Source organism: Rousettus aegyptiacus, unplaced genomic scaffold (assembly GCF_014176215.1).
Source record: "Rousettus aegyptiacus isolate mRouAeg1 unplaced genomic scaffold, mRouAeg1.p scaffold_m13_p_7, whole genome shotgun sequence".
In the NCBI taxonomy this organism is placed as follows: domain Eukaryota; kingdom Metazoa; phylum Chordata; class Mammalia; order Chiroptera; family Pteropodidae; genus Rousettus; species Rousettus aegyptiacus.
The window spans coordinates 13,989,377-14,007,462 of NW_023416310.1; the positions used below are offsets into that span (position 1 = coordinate 13,989,377).

The window sequence follows — 18,086 nt, forward strand, 5'->3', positions numbered from 1 at the left end:
TTTAGGGAAAGAATTCTGTTTTATATTCTGGTCCTTCATACCTATTACGCTTCTGCTGCTCTGGTTAGCCAGGGCCACTTCCTCACTACAAGCAGCAGCTCAGTCAAAGCATTCAAATACAGGCAGGTTTAAAAGGCTTCTCTCAAGGTGCTGCCTAGAACTCTCTCAACACATTCTTATTCCCAAAGCACAGGGCTTTATTCCAGTTCATGCCTTGAAAGGGGGATTTAAACCAGAAGGGCAAAGACAGAAATGAAAAGGAACAAGCAGGCAGGGAGGCTGACAAATAAGTTTGGTTTTTGTTATCACGTGTTTGGCCTGCTGCAGAATTGCTCTCACCAGCACTGGCCACCACTGGCCTCCTGGGAGGCAGCAAAGATGGCTCCAGAGATGCTGCCACTGTGGGTCTAAGGGCTTATAAATTCACAAGCACAGTGAGTTCCACCCTTCAACATGGAGTGCAGACACAGCCAGACTTCACCAGGAGGGAGAGATGGCCATAGCTGAAGGCACTTTAATCAAGGCACACACCCAATGTCGGAGTTTGCTCTCCTTCTGGTTACTCTGATAAATCTAGACGCCACACTGCTGGAACACCAGCACTGTTGGCAGCTGGGGTTAGTGTGCGAGTAAGCAGGCAATGAGGGCCTGCTCACTAGTAAAACTTCTTGGTAGGGCTTTTAGCGTGGTCAATTAGTAGCTGGCACGGAGTGAACGGTTTTCCATAGGCAGCCTCGTACTTCATGAGCCGATCCACTATCTTCTGAGCACCATACAGATCCACAAAGCGGAAGGGCCCTGATGGAGAAACAGAAGTTTGTTGAAGGAGACAGCAACACAAGCTCTAGGATAAAGGAAACCACCTCCTCAATTTGCAATACTAACCTCCAAGACAGGGGGGGAAGCCTAGCCCAAAGACAGCTCCAATGTCTCCCTCTGCAGGTGTGGCCAAGATCCCTTCCTGCAGGCACAGGACAGCCTCGTTGACAAATCTTGTCAACAGGCGGTACTGGATGTCTTCATCAGAGGAGCTGCCAACAAGGAGAGACATTCAGCTAGAGGAAGAGGAGAAAGGGAGGCCTGCAGGGGCCAAACAGTACTGAACCTCCAACTCTAGAGATGATGCTGCCAGGTGGCCAGCCTTTCTCTTGGAAAAAGCTGGCACAGGACTATTTGCCCTAATTAACCTGAAACTGAACACCTAGTACAGAGTCTGCAACAGAATAGATAATCTCTCTTCACATCAGCAGCTGTCAATTACAAACAAAAGGCTTGGAGGGTGAAGGGGCCCAGGATCATGGTCTTTCTAGTGGCTCTCTGGGACCTTCAGAGGGAAGGCGGGAGCAGGGATTTTCCCAAGGCTCAGCTGCAGTTCTCCCCTGATGCCTGGCAGAGAATGAGGTGGTGTGCACAAGGGCAAAAGTATAAATCGCTATGTCAGCATCAGCTTGGGTATGGTGACCATAACCAAGGTAGAGGAGGGGCTGAGAAGCTTTGGGCTGATGAGAAACATTTCCATGCCACTAGCTACTCAAACTGACTTACACTTCAGACTTAGGAGACAGCTTCAGACTTGCCAAAATACTATCCATGTCAGAATTCAAATTCTTATTCTTCGTACCCTCCTGGTAGATGTAAAAGCCCTTCCCAGACTTGCGGCCTAAAAGAAATAGGAAAAGGCAGTGTTATAAAGTCTCAGAGCCCAGGCCTGAGAAGTCTCTTCTCTGTTAGTCTGCTGTAAAGCTCTGCCTCTCTTCTGTATTCCTGACTTTGTATATCCAGCTACCCCTAGAAATTTAGTGTTTGTCAGAAGAATTTGCAGAGAAGGAAAAAAGATCTTGTTTCTTGAAAATCTGTGTTTCTGGAAGAAAAGGCCACTTGGGTCAATTTTAATGTCCAGATACACAACACTAGGCACTAGGATGCCCAGGTCCTAGAACTGACCTTGCTGCTACTTAGCCAAGAGAGAGCCACCTTTCTAGTAGGCCTCAACTGTATACTCTATATTTACAGAGGTTTTACTTTCTCCACAGTGGTGGCCAGATAACATGGTAAAACCTAGATGCAAGCTTGCTAGTGCAGTCCTATGAATGTACTAGAGGCCTTGAGTAGGATGAAAATGCCTGTCAAACTGGCATGACGTGCGCCAGGTAGTAGCAGAGCTTCAGAGAGCCAGAATTCTGCCTTTTGTCCATAATCTACAGCCCAGACTAAGAAGTAGTAGTCCTGAACTAATTTCTGAAGTTCTCTATGACAGTGGGCTCTATGTTTTACACTCTTCCACATGGGCCTTCTTTAATTCTTTGGTCTCAAGAAACTGCTCCGAACTTTGTGACTAATGGTGCTAGTTATGTTTCTTTGAGGCCACTCACCCAGGAAGCCCTTGGACACCATCTGGTTCAGCAGTTCTACGTTTCCACCTCCAAACCGCTCCCCAAAAGCTTTGCCTAGGTCTTCTGAGACGTGTCTTGCTACGTCCACGCCAACTTCATCCACCAGTGTGGCAGCACCCACAGGGAAGCCAAAGCTTGTGGTCAGGGAATCCAACTTCTTAGGGTCAACTCCTTCCTGATGGGAAGTGAAGCAGAGACCTCAGGGGAAGGTCACCCTGACCCCCCACAAGGCTCCCCGTGCTAGCTCTCAGAATCAGCCTGTGTGGCACCCACTTCTCTTCTGGGTGCCACTTGGCCGGACCCAGGACTGGGACTGTTTCACTAAGGGAAACATAAGAGGTAGGGAGCCCCAAGGGGAAAGTCTGGGTCTTCCTTAACTTATAGCACATTAAGAAAGTCTAGAGATGAACAAATTATTCATTTCCTTCTTGTTCACAAAGCACCAATCAGGTGCGGACCAAGTGGGCCCGTTTTGGATGGTCCCTGCCTCAAAGGGGACGCAGAAACAGCACAGAAGACCATATCAGGAGGCCTTTGGCCTAATGGAGCAGAGGGGAAGCTAAGGGAGCAGAGCTAAAATTCTTCCCATTTTTGCAGCACGAGCCCATGACTTCCCACCACTGTGCATAAAGGGGAGGCACAAAAGGGCCTTCTTGAAGAAGAGTCAGGAGTCTGTGTATTAGAAGGAAGCCTGTTCCTCATGTTTAAGGAGTGGAAGATGCCTCACGATGAGAGCAATACCAACCTGGAGAACTCTGATGACTTCAGACATCATGGGTGTCAAACACCTTGTGGTATAGAAGCCAGGCCCGTCCTGTCAAGGGAGAAAATGTGAGCTCGCTAGCCCCTCTACTGCAGGTGCTATCTGAGTCTGAAAGCAGTCTCCCTTTCACAGGCATCATTTCAAACTTCAAGGTGATTATCTCAATCAGAATCCTTAAAATAAAATTGCAGGGGGAGGAACAGCAGCGTGGTGTGAATTCAAAAGTACAGCATGTAGCTTCACAGTCACCTGAAAGATCTGGAGTGGCTGGGAGAACCTGCCACGTTCCAGATATGCCCCACTCTGACCCTGACTCAGTGATACAGTTAATACCACTGTCCATACTATAGATAACTCTGGGGAAATCATATCGAAAGTTGGTATATTTGCCTGAGAATAGTTACAAACAACCTTGGAGGTAGAAGGAGTCTTAAGAAAACTTTCCCAAATCTGCCACTCCGTCACACAGCTCCTGACCTTAACCACAATGATGACCTTCCCCTGCCTGAGCCCAACTGCTACAGTGGAAGCAATTGTGTCCTTAGAAGTTTTGTCGGTTGTGATGACCTCCAGTAGCTGCATCTTGTCCACAGGAGAGAAGTAGTGCATGCCAATCACCTGGCAAGGGGAACAAAAAGCCAACAGATTTAATGCTGAGGAGGAAACCTAATAGCATCCTTTTTGTTGTTGTTGCTAGGAAAGCACTGGAGAGAAAGGCCGTTGTACTACAGAAGTACTGCTTGACACAGTCAAGTGGTTTTGTTCCATGGTTCTTCGATCAAAAGTTCAGTACGTTTTGGGAGAGCTTACTGGAATCCTCCTCTTCCATTTGCTTTTACAGCTTTTCATTAAGGGCAATTGATCCTACCAATGACTAGTGCCAAAATCACAGCTAAAGGCCAAATTAAGATTTATCAGGGATGAATGAAGGGTCTCACTTATATTAGTGATGTTGTTGGTTTAGATGAAATGGTCCACTTTCAGGGGGGAGGTGCAGGGGGAGCGGGGTAGGCAGAAAACTGTCAGTCCTGGGCAAACTAGATAGTTGGTTATCTTAACTTGTGCCCCTTTAGCTTTACTTGTATATAAATGACATAAGGCAAGCAGGTAATAACAGCTATCTAAATACGGGCAGGCCAGATTGCAAAGTGTGATGCTTGTTTCACTCCCTGGGAAGAATAAGAGGTTGGCCTCAAAGGAGCAACCACGGACCTTCCTTTGCTGATTATAAACGCTCTGGAGGTGCTCTGAGTGAGGTGACCTGACGAGATTGTCCAACCACCTTTATACTGTTTTTGTATGTTCCCTAAGTGTCGCACCATCAGCCGCCACTTCCCCCTGTGACCTTCTCCTGCCATTACTGAGCCCGCTTTCTCAGGCCCCACATCACTTCTGATCTTGCTAGGAAACAAGATTACGCTGCACGAGCAAGCTGTCAGAATAGGAATAACTAGGCTTTCGTGCTTTTAGTACATGGACTGTGTATTAATTTTTGCAGATCTTTAAAGGTCTTTTGGACTTCCTGCCTACTTTTGGCTGGTTCTGGTTAGATGACGCCAACTAGTATCTTCCTGAGAAGTGAGGTGTTTTATTTCTCCTTGAGTGTTTTCACTTTCACTTTCACTTGATCTTTGGGCAGAAGCCCAAAGATAAATTTCTAGGCATCATTTAAAATTGCTCAAAGTGCTTCCACACGAATCCCTTTTATGTCCTGGGTAGAAGGTCTAAGTGAACCCATAGGTGGACACATCCCATACCTCCTGATCCTCCACCTCCATTTCTGGGTCTGGAGTTGGAACCAAACCCATCCTCGACAGTCACCAGAGTCTGCTATGTAGCTGAAGTGGTATTTTGGAGCATCCCTTATTTTAGGGCCTTTCCATATCTAATTATAATAAAAGTAGGTTTATAGTCTGAACCTGAACACTAACACCCATTAGGGATGCAAATCACCTATAAAAGACTACAAAAGTATTTTTAGTTGTATTTCACTTATTTCTACCTCTCACACTGGTCATGGTACTAGTTTCTCTGTGCCCAGTTTTTGGGACTACATGCCACCCCCAACCACTTCATGATCCACACCAGTCCTTTCACATGTACTAAGCCTTCAAGGGAGCCTGAAGCAGTAAAATATTTTAGGATTTTCCTTTCTTCAGAATGTACCTTCTCAGGTCTTTTGCTGACAGCAGCAATTTCGCTGATTGGAAGAGCAGATGTGTTACTGGCAAAGATACAGTGATCTGGAATCACCTGCAGGGAAAAAGCATTTAATGTCACGTACGCCTGGGAAACGAGGAGGCTCCAAAGCAAAGCTAATGGGAGACACTTGGACCCAACCCACTCTGGTATCCAGAATGCTCATATAGTAGACATCATTCACCAGACATTTACGATTACCTTTCTGTCTCTCCCCCGTCCAGATGGAAAGCCTATTTCCCATCCCCCTGCATCTAGCTAGCCTATGACTTGCTTTTGCCAATGGAATATGGCAGAAGCGACTATGCTAGTTCCAGGCCAAGCCTGACGGCTTCTGCTTTTGTTCTCCTGGAAGGCAGCAACCACACTGTAGAGAAGTTCAGGCTAGAATACTAAGTGAAGACAGGCGACCAGTGAGGGAGGCCATGTGGAAGACCACTGAGGCACCCTGACGAGGCTTTCGGCTGAAAGCCGTCACATGAGTGACCCTGAGTAAAACCACATGCGGTTACAGACCAGCCACCTCTGTGAAGTCCTGCCCAAACTGCAGAACCGTGAACTGTTTTTACATGGCAAAGGAGCACTGTCACATGGCAACAGAGCACTGGGACATGATGAAGGTACTAAAAGGGGATGACCAAGACCATGAGGGGTCTGGAGACCACGATTATAAAGAATGTCAAAGGACTGAGTTTAGTTTCGTTCCGTGGAGAGGAAGAGAAGTTGTAAACTCTTGAAGTATCATGTAAATTTAGCTTTAAAATTTTCTTGTAAAGAAAGCAGAGACTAGTGAGAGGATGAACTTGATACCTTCCCAAAGGCCTTTCACCTAAAATTTTTTAATTTTCTAAATATAGATCTTTTCTTCTCTTTCTGAATAATTCTTTGAGTATCTCCTGCCTTAGATACCCTCACTAGCTTTATTAAAAAAGGCATCATATATGTTATATAAGCAACTACAATACACATAACATTTTGGATTTTACTTTAGTAATACTTTTTCTACCCAAAGCTGGCATCTCTTTTCTTCTTACTATTTGCTAAAAATCAGTGATTCCCAGAGAACCCTCCTCTCTCACCTCTATCTGATCCCTTTCCCTTCGTTCCTTCCCGTTGCTGCCGCATGGTCACATCGAACCCCTCTGCTTGACTTCCCTTTCCCTTCCAGGTTCCACTCCATCTCTTCTCCCTTAACCTTCATGTTTCAGTTGGAACTACTACACTGATTTGTTCATAAATCTGCACTCCTCTTGATCTGGTGGTCCCTCTTCTTTCTCTTTTCCTTGACCACTGGCTTCCGAACCACTAACACTAGCAAACTTTTCTCCATTCTGATACTCCCAAACTCAGGTTTTCCGAAAGCAAATACCATCACCCAGTCGGTTGGTAAATGCTCTTCTCTCCACTCTGGCTGTGTCTGCTTTTGCTGCTCCCCAGAATCTACCTATCACTGGTTCAGCGGGGCCCACAAAACCCTGGGAATGTCATCTATGTCTCTAAGCTGAAATGCCACCTAGCGCAGATGGGACACAAATAAAACCTCACTTTTCTGAATTTTCTCCCTCAGCTGAATCCAGCATTACACTTGGTCTAAAGAATGTGTGTCTCACAGTGGAATCTGTCCCAAACAGAGCAACCTGCCTTTAGTTTCTCAGCCCTCCTTAGAGTCAGTCTTGAGCACAGCAGGGATTGTCCTCACACAGACAGGCACCCTTAGAGTACAGCCCCACTCCTAAGACATCTAGAGTGTTGCCAAGTCAGTGCCATTTCACTTACATCATTTATTAACCCACATGCTTATCCAACTGTAGGCGAGTCTAGGCGCCAGCTCCATCTTATGCCTGGAATTACTGCCATTTCTTCTTTTCTAGGCTCGCTCTTTATATCACCTACTTCAAGAACTTATTTTGTTCATGTCACCCCATCTCAAGAACTGGCTTTGTGGAATATGTGGGATCTAGACCAATACAGCAGTTACACAAAATGAGCATTTGAGTCCTGCCTGGATAAACTGTTTCTCCCCTATTTCCTTTGCTGCCTAGACCTGAAGTTTAGTTATGGCTTATGGCCAAGCCCAAATGGCAAGAGATCGGGCTATACTCCATGATGGCTATACTCCATGAGGTTATTTGTATGTTGGGGTAAACTGAACTCCCATATAAGGATAACAAACCCTGTAGCTTAGGTTAGTTAATAAGCTATTTGATTTTCTTCCTGCAGGACTGAGATTTGACCTTTATGACATATTCGGCGTGCGTGAGCTCACATAAAAACTTATGCATGGAAATGAATAGCCCTGTAAAAAGAACCATGAGTTTTCTACAGTTCCATCTCTGTGTCCTCCACTCACCGCACTAGGATTCAAGTAGTATATGCCCTTACTTACCGCTTCTACTTCCTTTAGTACTCTGTGCTTAAGGTTGAGGTCCTCAAAAACAGCTTCAATCACCATGTCGGCCTTTTCAAAACCCTGGTAATCGAGCTGCCCAGTCAATTTGCTGAAAATGAAGTCCCTTTCAAATGATGTTATAGCTTTCTTCTTCACTTTATCATTCAATCTAGAAAAAACACATTCCTAGTTAGAGGGGAAGAAAAGGAAATTAATGTTCACTGAGTGTCCACGGGCCAGACTGTGTGCTATGTGTTTTTTACCATCTCTGTGAAGTAGTTGTATTACTACTATTTTGAAGGAGTCAAGTTGCTTAAAGAGGCTCAGAAGGACTTGTGGTCTAGCAGCTAGGTGCTAGGGGACCCAAGGGCACTAGGATTCAGAGATAGGTTGACCCACAAGTCCACATTCTTTCTATCTACAAGATGCCTCTAAACACCCAACTCATATAAACTGTATCGCTTATAAACAGTTGAATTTGCCAAGAGGAGGAAATATGAATACTATAATAGAAAAACAAAAGAGCAGCTCTGATAATTCTCTACCTACAATAGGAAACACAGCCAACCTGAGTCCTAGACCACATGGATTTATACTTGCTTCTGTATCATTTTGTTATTCTGTGATTGTAATCTTCTAGGGGACTGAGACCAAGCATTATTTCTCATATTCTTAATCTAATTCCTAGTCAACACCTAGGAGCACGTTGCATTGATTACATAAAATATTAACTCGAGGTTTCTTCTTTCCCAGAGAGAGCTAAAAAGGATTCCTGCTACTCAGACATTTATCTGATTATTTTTTATTGCCAAGGAAAACAGGCTCTCTTAGGTTTTAATCAGACCACATTTTCCAAAGAAATGATCTAGAGTTTTCCTTTGATTGAAGAAAGAAACTAAACTCTAATTTCCATAATCAAAAGAAAAATTAAAGCAACAAGTTAAAGAAATATTCGAGTCTTAAAGGAAAACCGAGACACATGGATCCAAAGAGATCAAAGGAAAGAAGCCTTTCCAGAGTAGCAATTTCTCATTTGGGTGACTCTATGAAATGCTGTTTGGGGACGCTTGCAGGCTAGTCTCAGGGCAATGCTGTTATCTAGCACATGCCATTTATTTTTGGATCAGAACCTTACTCTAACTCCTTGCTATCTTACAATAATCTGCCAAAATAATTAAACCTGCCGGGTCCTGAAAAGCATTATGGTAGCAACATATGAACTTCTCTGAAGAAAAAGGGTAAATATACGCGTAAGCTACATAATCCATTTAAGGAGCAAAAATGCTCACTCAGCTAAAAGTCACATGCAAGAGACTCTTAAGTGCAGCCAGCCTGTCCATTACAGCAGAGCAGAGAACTGAGCTGAGACCAATTCCCAGTATGACCAAGCTGCTGCTCCATTTTCCCCTGCTGCAAAACAGGCAGTATGTGTGTGGCGGAAGGAGGTAGATGGCCAGGAGGGAAAATATTTACCCTTTATTAATTCAGAGGCAAGATGGAGACGGTCTTGTAAAGCCTCAGGCATTGTGGAACCATACATAACTGCTTCTCCACAGCAATGTCAGTCAATAAACACAAAGCTCAGGAGTTCTGATCCAAGCCCTACCTTCAACATGCAGTGACTGTCATTTCCTCACATCCTAACCTCTGTTCTCTCCATGAAGACACAGTCATGCTGTTTCAATGTTTCATAACAATACAAGGATTACATGTAAACTATCCAAATTCACAAACATGAGAATTTCTAGTCTGATATCAAAGCATAAAATAAACGGCATTTAAAAATATCTAATGAATAAAGTTTTCTCTTCAGCACTCAAAGAATACAGATTCCAATGATGTTAAAGGTTTATAATATCTTTAACAAAATGAAGTGAAAGAATTAGTGTTTCTGGAAACAAAAGGGCAATATGGCTTAACTATGGAGTCTCCTGTACTCAGGTTCAGGAAACAGAAACCTGTGGTGGCAAAAAACAAAAACCATTCTAACTCCCGGCAAAGGCAGAGAGAGCTGGCTTACCCTTTGAACACTTGTTGCTGTCCTCGGCCCAGGCCAGCTATTGTAGCATCTTTTAGTATAGTCTTCAGGCCCCTATCCACAGACACTTGAGCAATGCCAGCTCCCATCAACCCTGCGCCAAGAATGGCTAGCTGCCTGAAAGGCAAGGATAAAAGACTTTTAGTAAACAACTCTGGATCATTTCAGTAAAAGTGGGAGACTGCCCAAGTTATCATCCAATAAACCACCTAAAGCAGGCACAACAATATGGTATCTTAAATAATTTTTATATATAAAAACATACTTTTAATAAATGATTCATTTTCAAAGTTAAATGCAAAAACTCATTAGGTCTAAAAGAATTGGTCTACCCAAGAAGATTGAATTATACCGATTTTCAGTCATGCCTGAGATCACTGAAAACAACTCAGTTTTTGCGTAAGTCAACATGAGCATTTTTGTTTTCCAAACAAAAAGCAACTTGCAGTGACATGCCCAAAGACTAACCTCTCTTCCTCCAACTACTTCTTTGTTAGTGATCTTTACCATTGTCCAGTCATCTTTCTGAATGGCTTCTTTGCTTCCAGACCTGACTGCTCTCTCAAACGCCTCCATACGTGCACATTCCTGCCTCTTCCACTTTGGAAATCCTCTTGCCCTTGACAGCACCACCTGGCTGACTCCGCGGCATTCTGGAATGGCCTCACGCACACTGTTTTTGTCTCCTCAATTACATTCTAAGCTTGAGGGCCAGAGATCATATCTGATTACTCTTTTTAGTTTTCCATAGTTCTGTAACAATATGGATATTCCTATAGAAACTACCTAAAATGTTTTTTCGCAAGTTCCTCCAGAACAGAAGGCCAAGTTTACAGCATTAAACACTTAAACTAGAGTTGTAACTCTGGATAAAATTTCATTCCTAACAATTTTGATTCTAATATTCAAAAATCATATTCAAGACTCAAAAAGGAAACCTAATTTCAAGTCCTGGGAGCAACTTTCAAATGTAGTTTTGTAATAATGAAAACATTTGTATGGCTAGTGTTAAGTAATTGGAGGATAATGAGAAAATGGGGTAGAGAAAAATAAATAAGGGCTGAAAAAAGATTGATATGTTTATTGCATCAAAATTAAAAATCAGTTTGATAAATGACTGCATAATATTAAGATAACCATAGCATAGAAGAAATCTGTGATATAGCAGAAAAAGCATTATTACTGGGGAAATATAAAGAATATATATACACATATGTCAATCAAAAAAGATAACCCAATAAAATGGGCGAGGGCTTATATAAAGCAGTTCGCAAAAGATGAAAAGAAACTGCAAATAAAGATGTTCAATTTCCCTAATGATTTAGGAAATGAAAATTAAAATAAGCTATTTTCTCCCCATCTGACTCACAAAAATTTGTAAAATATCAGTGAGATGGTACAAAAAATGGATCCTTTCACGCATGGCTGATGAAGTACACTTTCCTCTACTTTAGAGGGCAAATTCATTAAAACCAAAAATTGCATATTCTAGGACCGACCTCTCATTCTCTAGAGAAATGCATCACGCACAAGATGACATGCTGTGAACAGTTGTACAATGTTTATAATAATGAAAAATTGAAACCAGCAATCAATCCATGAGTAGGAGATGAAAAGGAATGAGGTAACTGCTGTGCACCAATATACACGGTCTCTAAGTCATACCACTGAATAAAAAGAGTTACAGGATCACACACAAAGACCCCTTTTATACTAAGACCAGGAGCGCAAACAGTATCTAGAATTTAATCTTATTTACAATAGATTTTTAAAAATGAGAACAGAAATGCATTCTTTGCATAAAAGTTTATAAAAAAAAGAGAAAATAATAAGGAATTAAAATTATCCATGGTAAGGGTCAAAAGGCCTAGACAGAAGTAGAGGTATTACTGACAAGTGGGAAAGTCGAAAGAGGTACACCCTTTCTTCATGCTCTTTACTAAATTTTCAGTTCAACCTATTCTGCCTTGGGTATCTTATAATTTATTTTCATTTTTAAGATGATGTTATATTTTTCTTCAATTTTTTTCCCCAGTTAAGTCAACTCTTATATCATCATGTTTCTCTATCCATTTTAGTTAGCAGTTTTTGAATTTTGATTCATGGTGATTTTTTTTTTTTTATCTGCAAATACTTGTTTAAGGATATTTAATTCAAGTTTGGAGGTGTTCTGTTATAAATTTTCTTCTTTACTGTGGTTTTCTGGGGGGAGAATTTTAATAAGCTTAAGTATTTTGATTCTTGCTTGCTTTTTTCTTATGTCACTTTTATATGGATGTCATTTGGTACATAGTAACACCTTCTCCAGGTGGTATTATAAATTATCTGCACATAACAATAAGAGTTATATGCAGACAGGAGTATGAAGTGGCTAAGTAGGTTTCTAAATTTAAGAGTGCCCTCTTCTATTGCAAAGTGCAGTCTCTTTAACTGACAGCATTTTTTTGTAGATAGGGTGGGAGTTAGCGTGTCTTAGGATTCTGTGATTTTGCGGGACTCTTAATATTTTTCTCTTTTGCTTCCTTTTTTCCTGTTACAGTAAAGTCTCCCTCTTACATATTGGAAGGTAGCATTGGCTCCCTTCTATTTATGTTGCACATGGGGAACGGGTGGCTTTGTTGTTCCTGTTCATTTGTTTGATTTCTGTAATGCATGTGAAGTAGCCAGTAACGTTCTTCTGCAACACAGAAATCATTTACCTTAGCCACAGAATGCAAGATAATGTATTATGTGGAACAAATGCAATCAGATTGATACTGACCACTACGTATGCTGGAGAAGTAGTTATGACTGCATTTCATATTGTGTTTGGAAACCAGCCCTCCTGACCAGAATCTTATCTTCTCACCCAGATCTCTTACCCATTTTATCTTCTATTTGCATTGAAATCTTATTAAAGGTGAAGGAATAGAGAAGGTAGAAATATTAGCTGCTTTTCTTAAATCCCTGACTGTAAAACAGTATTTAGGAAGCATAGTACTGAAAGGCTTGTAGAAGAGAGCAGATATGAAACAGGCAAGTAGGATCTCCAATGCTTAGGATGTAAGCTAAAAGGAAGACATGCCTTTAGTGATTAGAATGAGGTTTAGCAATCAGAGTGAGTTCCCATAGATAGTATTTCAAGCCACAGAAAGAAACAAGGTCATTAAATAGTGTGCTTTTGGTTTGGGAAAGGGGACCTAAACCAGGCTTTTAACAGACATCGATGGTGAGACAAGAAAGCTTCTATAGGAGCCATTAGAAAGGTCTGGAGAAAACTCAGTGCAAATCAAACTTTGAAAGCGAAAAAGTTCTGGGTAGAAATAAGGATCTAATGTGTTCAGGACAGGAATTCATGGCAAGATTAAAGCTATAAAACTAGTTTTGTAGCTCTTTGAAGACAAGTACAAGTTAGCACATAGTGAAATCCACAAGGGCCTCCCTTAAGTAGTTTAACTTACCTAACCTCCTTCTGTGGAACTCCGAATTTATTCTTCTTGCACAGGACTTGACCATGGTAAAGTCCCACCAAGGCCTTTGATTCTTTGGTCATTGCGAGCTCTCCAAATTTCTGAAATTTAAAGGAACAAGAAAGGGTAGAACTTCACAGTCTTGGTGATGTGGATTCGTTCAGTCTGGTTTCTCTGTGGAGCAGAGGTAATGTGTGCAAGGCCACAGCAACTCAGGGGTCTCACTGATCCCTGAGCTGCAGAAGTCTGTCCCCTACTGATGTGTCTTTTCTTTATTCTTCTCCTCTGTAGCACTTTCTGACTTCTGCTGTGAAAACGGTTTTGAATATAAATGAGCTCTCACTCTCTACATCAGAGGTTGTGGTTACCTTTTTCATGGAACTGGAGTATCAGAGTCAAAAGGACCTTCACAATCATCTCAACCAACCCTCTCATTTTAAAGATTGGGAAAAGGAGGCCCAGAAAAATTTGAGCAAGTGACCTTGCTCAAAAGCCACACTGCTTCAAAGTGGCAGAAATGGAACTTGAACCCAAGCAGTATGATTTCTAACTCCAGTTCTCTTTCCACTGTAGCAGGCTGCCCAAATGGTACCTACCCCTTTAAAAAGTACCTTCACTACAGAGAACAAACAATTCTCAACTGAGTGGTAAGGAGCATGAGATTTAGAGTTTGGGTGTGTCAAAATTGGGTCTGAATCCTGGCTCTGCCATTTCACAGTTGTGAAGCTTTCTTCATATGTAACGTGGGAAAAACAATGCCTATTTTACAGTATTGTAAGGATTATACGAGAACACTAGTAAAATGACTAGGGTCTCGATGTTAGCTAATATTACTATAAATATTACCAGAACTTACTAGTACAATCACATGGTTTCAAATAGCATTTTAAGGAAGAAATCCCTCCAGTAAAGTTATCATGTTCTAATAAAATATGAAACAATGTTTTACAGAATCAATGCTTTACTAATCTTGACGCAGTAGGTTCTATATAATAAACCAGTGATTTTTCAAACTACGGGTAGAGATCCATCAGTGGTCATGAATTTAGTGAGTTGTGATAAGTAGAACAGACAGGAAATACCGAGTACAATGCACACAGTGAGGACAATTATTGATTCATGAAATATGCTTCAATTTTACCATACGTATGTACATGTGACTTGGTTATGATGTAAAAGAATAAAATAGAAGTGAACTGTAATAAGCAATGAGGTACGAGAAATGTTTTCTCTGGAATTTGTCCTGAGCTCTTCAGGTATCTTTTGTCCTGTTATCAGAGAGTAATCATTCTTCGATGATTACTTAAAACTTAAAAATAACCCAAACCACTTAAATCTGACATATTACCAATTCAGAAAGTGAAAGGGGTGAGGCTGGTTCCTGTGTCTCTTTTCTTCTTCTTTAAGTGGTACAAAACATTTCCTTGTATTTGGTGTTCTTGTATGTAATAAAACTTTACCTGAGATTCAGAGAGATAGCCAGCATCTTTCCCTTGCTCAATTCCAGTCTTCACCACCTAAAAAACATATAAGGTACTTGATCATTATTGGCTTGGATTGGTGATGTACAATAATGCTAAGTAAAATGGCTGTGTTGTTAGTCTTTAACGAGTAAAAGTCTAGATGAATAGAGGTAAGGTGATCATGCTTCTTATTTTATGTACTTTCATGTCTTCCATTCAAAATCTCTCTCTTGACTGATTCACTCTCCAATTCTGTGGTCTTTGATTATACACTCTCCTAATATTGGACCTTCCGGATTGAAGAGTGCTATTTTAAAGCTATTTGTAGACAGAACTCTCTTCAATCAACACTGTGATCAATTTAACTGTCTGTGATTTTTTTCAGAACCTCACTATATCATTACATCTTTTTTATAATTATGGCACTGGGAAGGTACTGAGACAGTACTTTAGATACTGATATTGACTTTGACTAAGGATAGAATACAGCCATAGATTTTGTTTCGACTGCTTCTTTATAAATGCCCAATATTTTACTGGGCATTTATACTGATATGACATAGGTTCTTGGCTTATAACTGGTAGTTTTAAACTCATCAACTAATAAGTATGCCTGGCACTGATTATCCCTCAACACATCAATTATAAGTCCTTAGAGCTTGCTCTCTTCTTCCCTTATTTTTGGTACTTTAATAGCAGAATTAAGAACTTTCATAGTGGCATACATGGTCCAGAATGGTAATAAAGAGAGGAAATACACAAAGGGAGGAAATATAAGAACTCTGAGCATGGGGAAAAGACTCACATCAATTATTTTCAGAGGTGCAGGATAAAGACCTTTGGTCTCCTTTTGTACTTTTTCTTCCACCTTTTTGTAAACTTGTTGCCTGACAAATGGAATATTCATGGCGTACGATGTCAATTCTGTAAAGTAAAATCCTTTTAGATACTTATTGGTGCTAAGCTTTCCTCGTTAGTTTGTTCTGTAAATCAACAAAAATGCAGTAGTTCTAGCTATCTGAAAGAACTACTTTCTACTCTGATATACAAAATCTAGATTTCAACCTAAGCACTTCTTTGAATATAGTTTCATTTGTTGATAAATGATAAAGCTGGGTGCTGGATACATGGGTATAGCATTCCAAATACTCTACTCTTGTATTAATGTCTAAAATTTTCCAAAATAAAAAGTTTTTAAGAAAATAGTCTTAACTAACCAATGTAAGGTTCAGAACTTGACCTTAGGGCAGAGTTTTGCACCCTTTAAAGTTGACTTTACACTTCAAGTAAATAGTGCACTTACTTCTTCCTCATTTAAGATTTATAGCAAATAAAATTAAACTCCTTGGCAATAAGCTTTGCCTTTGTTCTTTAATAACAAAACTCACTTTCCACCAATCCCTTGGCTCTCTTTGGAGAGATTTTCTTATCGGCTAATCCTTTGGCAAAAGTAACTGCAACTTCTTCTAGGTATTCAATTGTCCGTTCCTCTGGAAGTTTTAATCCTGGTCCTGTAAAAACGAACGCAACAGACTGGAATACAAATCAGGCTTAGATCAGTCCCAGGTAGGCAAAAACCTAGGCATGCCAAAACTAGGCATGTTCTGGTACCCACTTCTAGTACAGCTTTCCACGTTGGACCTGACTGGTGGATGGCACAGTCATGAACCATGTGCCCACAGATACGGAAACCGCAAATAAGCACCAACTGTACTCTGACTACAACAAATTAAACTGGAAATTAGTAACAGAAAGAGATCTGAAATAGCTCCCAAATATTTGGAAATTAATATTTTAATACTAAAATATTAATATTAAATAACGCACTTCTAAATTACACACAGATCAAAGAAGAAATGACAAGAGAAATCTGAAAATATTTTGACATTCATGGAAGTGAAAACATATTAAAATATTAAAATATGTGGATAAAGCAATGTTAAGAGGGAAATTTATGAATTTGAATGTTTATGTTAAAAAAGAAGAAAGGCCTAAAATCAATTGTCTAAGGTTCTACCTTAAGAAACTAGAAAAAGAATAAATTAAATGCAAAGGCAAGCAGAAAGAATGAAACAGCTGAAATCAATAAAAGAGCAAACAAATAAACAAAACCAGAGAAAATCAATGAAGCTAAAAGCTGGTTCTTAGAAAAAATCGATAAAGTGACTCATCAGGGAAATAAAGAGAGAAGACGCATTATCAATATCAGGCATGAAAGAGGACACATCCTTACAGAATATAAAGATATTAAAAGAATAATAATGAAGTACTATGAATAACTTTATTGCAATATCAAGTTAAATGAAACAGATAAAATCGTTGAAAAACAAACAGCCACAGCTCACTCAAATGGAGAACCTAAGTAGTCCTATATTTATTGAGGAAATTGAATTCATAGGTAAAAACTTTCCCAACGAAGGAAACTCCAAGTCCATATGATTTCACTAGTGAATTCTATTCAGTATTTAAGGAAGAAATAATACCAAGTCTACACAAAATCTTCCAGAAAATAGAAGAGGGAATATTTTCCAACCTATTTTATGAAACCAGCATTATCCTGATACCAATACCAGGCAAAAATATCGCAAGAAAGGAAAATTATCCCTAAGACCATTATTTCTCATGACAAGGCATAAAATTCCTTTACAAAATTTTAGCTGATCCAGCCAACGATACATCATGACCAAGTGGAGTTTATTCCAGGAATGGAGAGTTGGTTCAAATAGTCAAAAAATCAGGGTAATCAACATTACTGATAGACTAAAAAAGAAAAAACCCACATGATCATCTCATTAGATGCGACTGACAAAATTCAACATCTATTCTCAGCAAACTATAAATTAAAGGAACACTATAATCTGATAAAGGGCATATGTGAAAAAGCAACAAATAAAACCATATACCTACAGCATCAGAGTGAAGGCTTTCCCCTAAGATTGGAATAAGCTAACATTATCTGCTTTTATCCACTTCTATACAGTATTGTACTAAAGATCTTAGCTACTGTAGTTAGTCAAGGAAAATAAATAAATGCCAACCAGATGGGAAAGAAAGAAGCCAAAATGCCTTTATTTATGTAGAAATCCTTAGCAATCTACAAAAAAAGCTAGAATAAATTTAGCAAAATCACGGAATGCACGTTCTATGTACGAAAATAAATTTTATTTATAAATATTAGTAATTAATGACAAATTCAAGTAAAAAAATATATTGGTCCAAAGTATGAAATACTTATACATAACAAAATGTGTATAAGATATGTTCAATAAAAAGTAAAAAACAGTGCTAAGAGAAATTAAAGATGACCTCAATAAACAGAGTTATACTATGTTCAGGATGAAAAGACTCAATATTTTAAAGATATCAATTCTCCCCAAACTGATACATTGATT

At 40.1% G+C, this 18,086-nt stretch overlaps 1 protein-coding gene across 1 annotated transcript in view; it reads right to left on the reverse strand.

Annotated features, from left to right (window-relative positions):
- Positions 1 to 173: 173 nt before the first annotated feature.
- The window catches only part of HADHA (hydroxyacyl-CoA dehydrogenase trifunctional multienzyme complex subunit alpha), a 39,572-nt gene continuing 21,659 nt past the window's right edge, over positions 174 to 18,086 (reverse strand). Inside the window, exons 8-20 of the mRNA XM_036224065.1 lie at positions 16,083 to 16,205; positions 15,500 to 15,618; positions 14,692 to 14,748; positions 13,223 to 13,332; positions 9,765 to 9,899; positions 7,742 to 7,913; positions 5,323 to 5,409; positions 3,634 to 3,774; positions 3,139 to 3,207; positions 2,373 to 2,568; positions 1,546 to 1,660; positions 886 to 1,031; positions 174 to 798 (exon numbers count right to left, since the gene is read on the reverse strand). Of these exons, the coding sequence (XP_036079958.1) occupies positions 656 to 798; positions 886 to 1,031; positions 1,546 to 1,660; positions 2,373 to 2,568; positions 3,139 to 3,207; positions 3,634 to 3,774; positions 5,323 to 5,409; positions 7,742 to 7,913; positions 9,765 to 9,899; positions 13,223 to 13,332; positions 14,692 to 14,748; positions 15,500 to 15,618; positions 16,083 to 16,205 (1,613 nt within the window). The 3' untranslated portion in view covers positions 174 to 655. The remainder of the gene's footprint in view (positions 799 to 885; positions 1,032 to 1,545; positions 1,661 to 2,372; positions 2,569 to 3,138; positions 3,208 to 3,633; positions 3,775 to 5,322; positions 5,410 to 7,741; positions 7,914 to 9,764; positions 9,900 to 13,222; positions 13,333 to 14,691; positions 14,749 to 15,499; positions 15,619 to 16,082; positions 16,206 to 18,086) is intronic.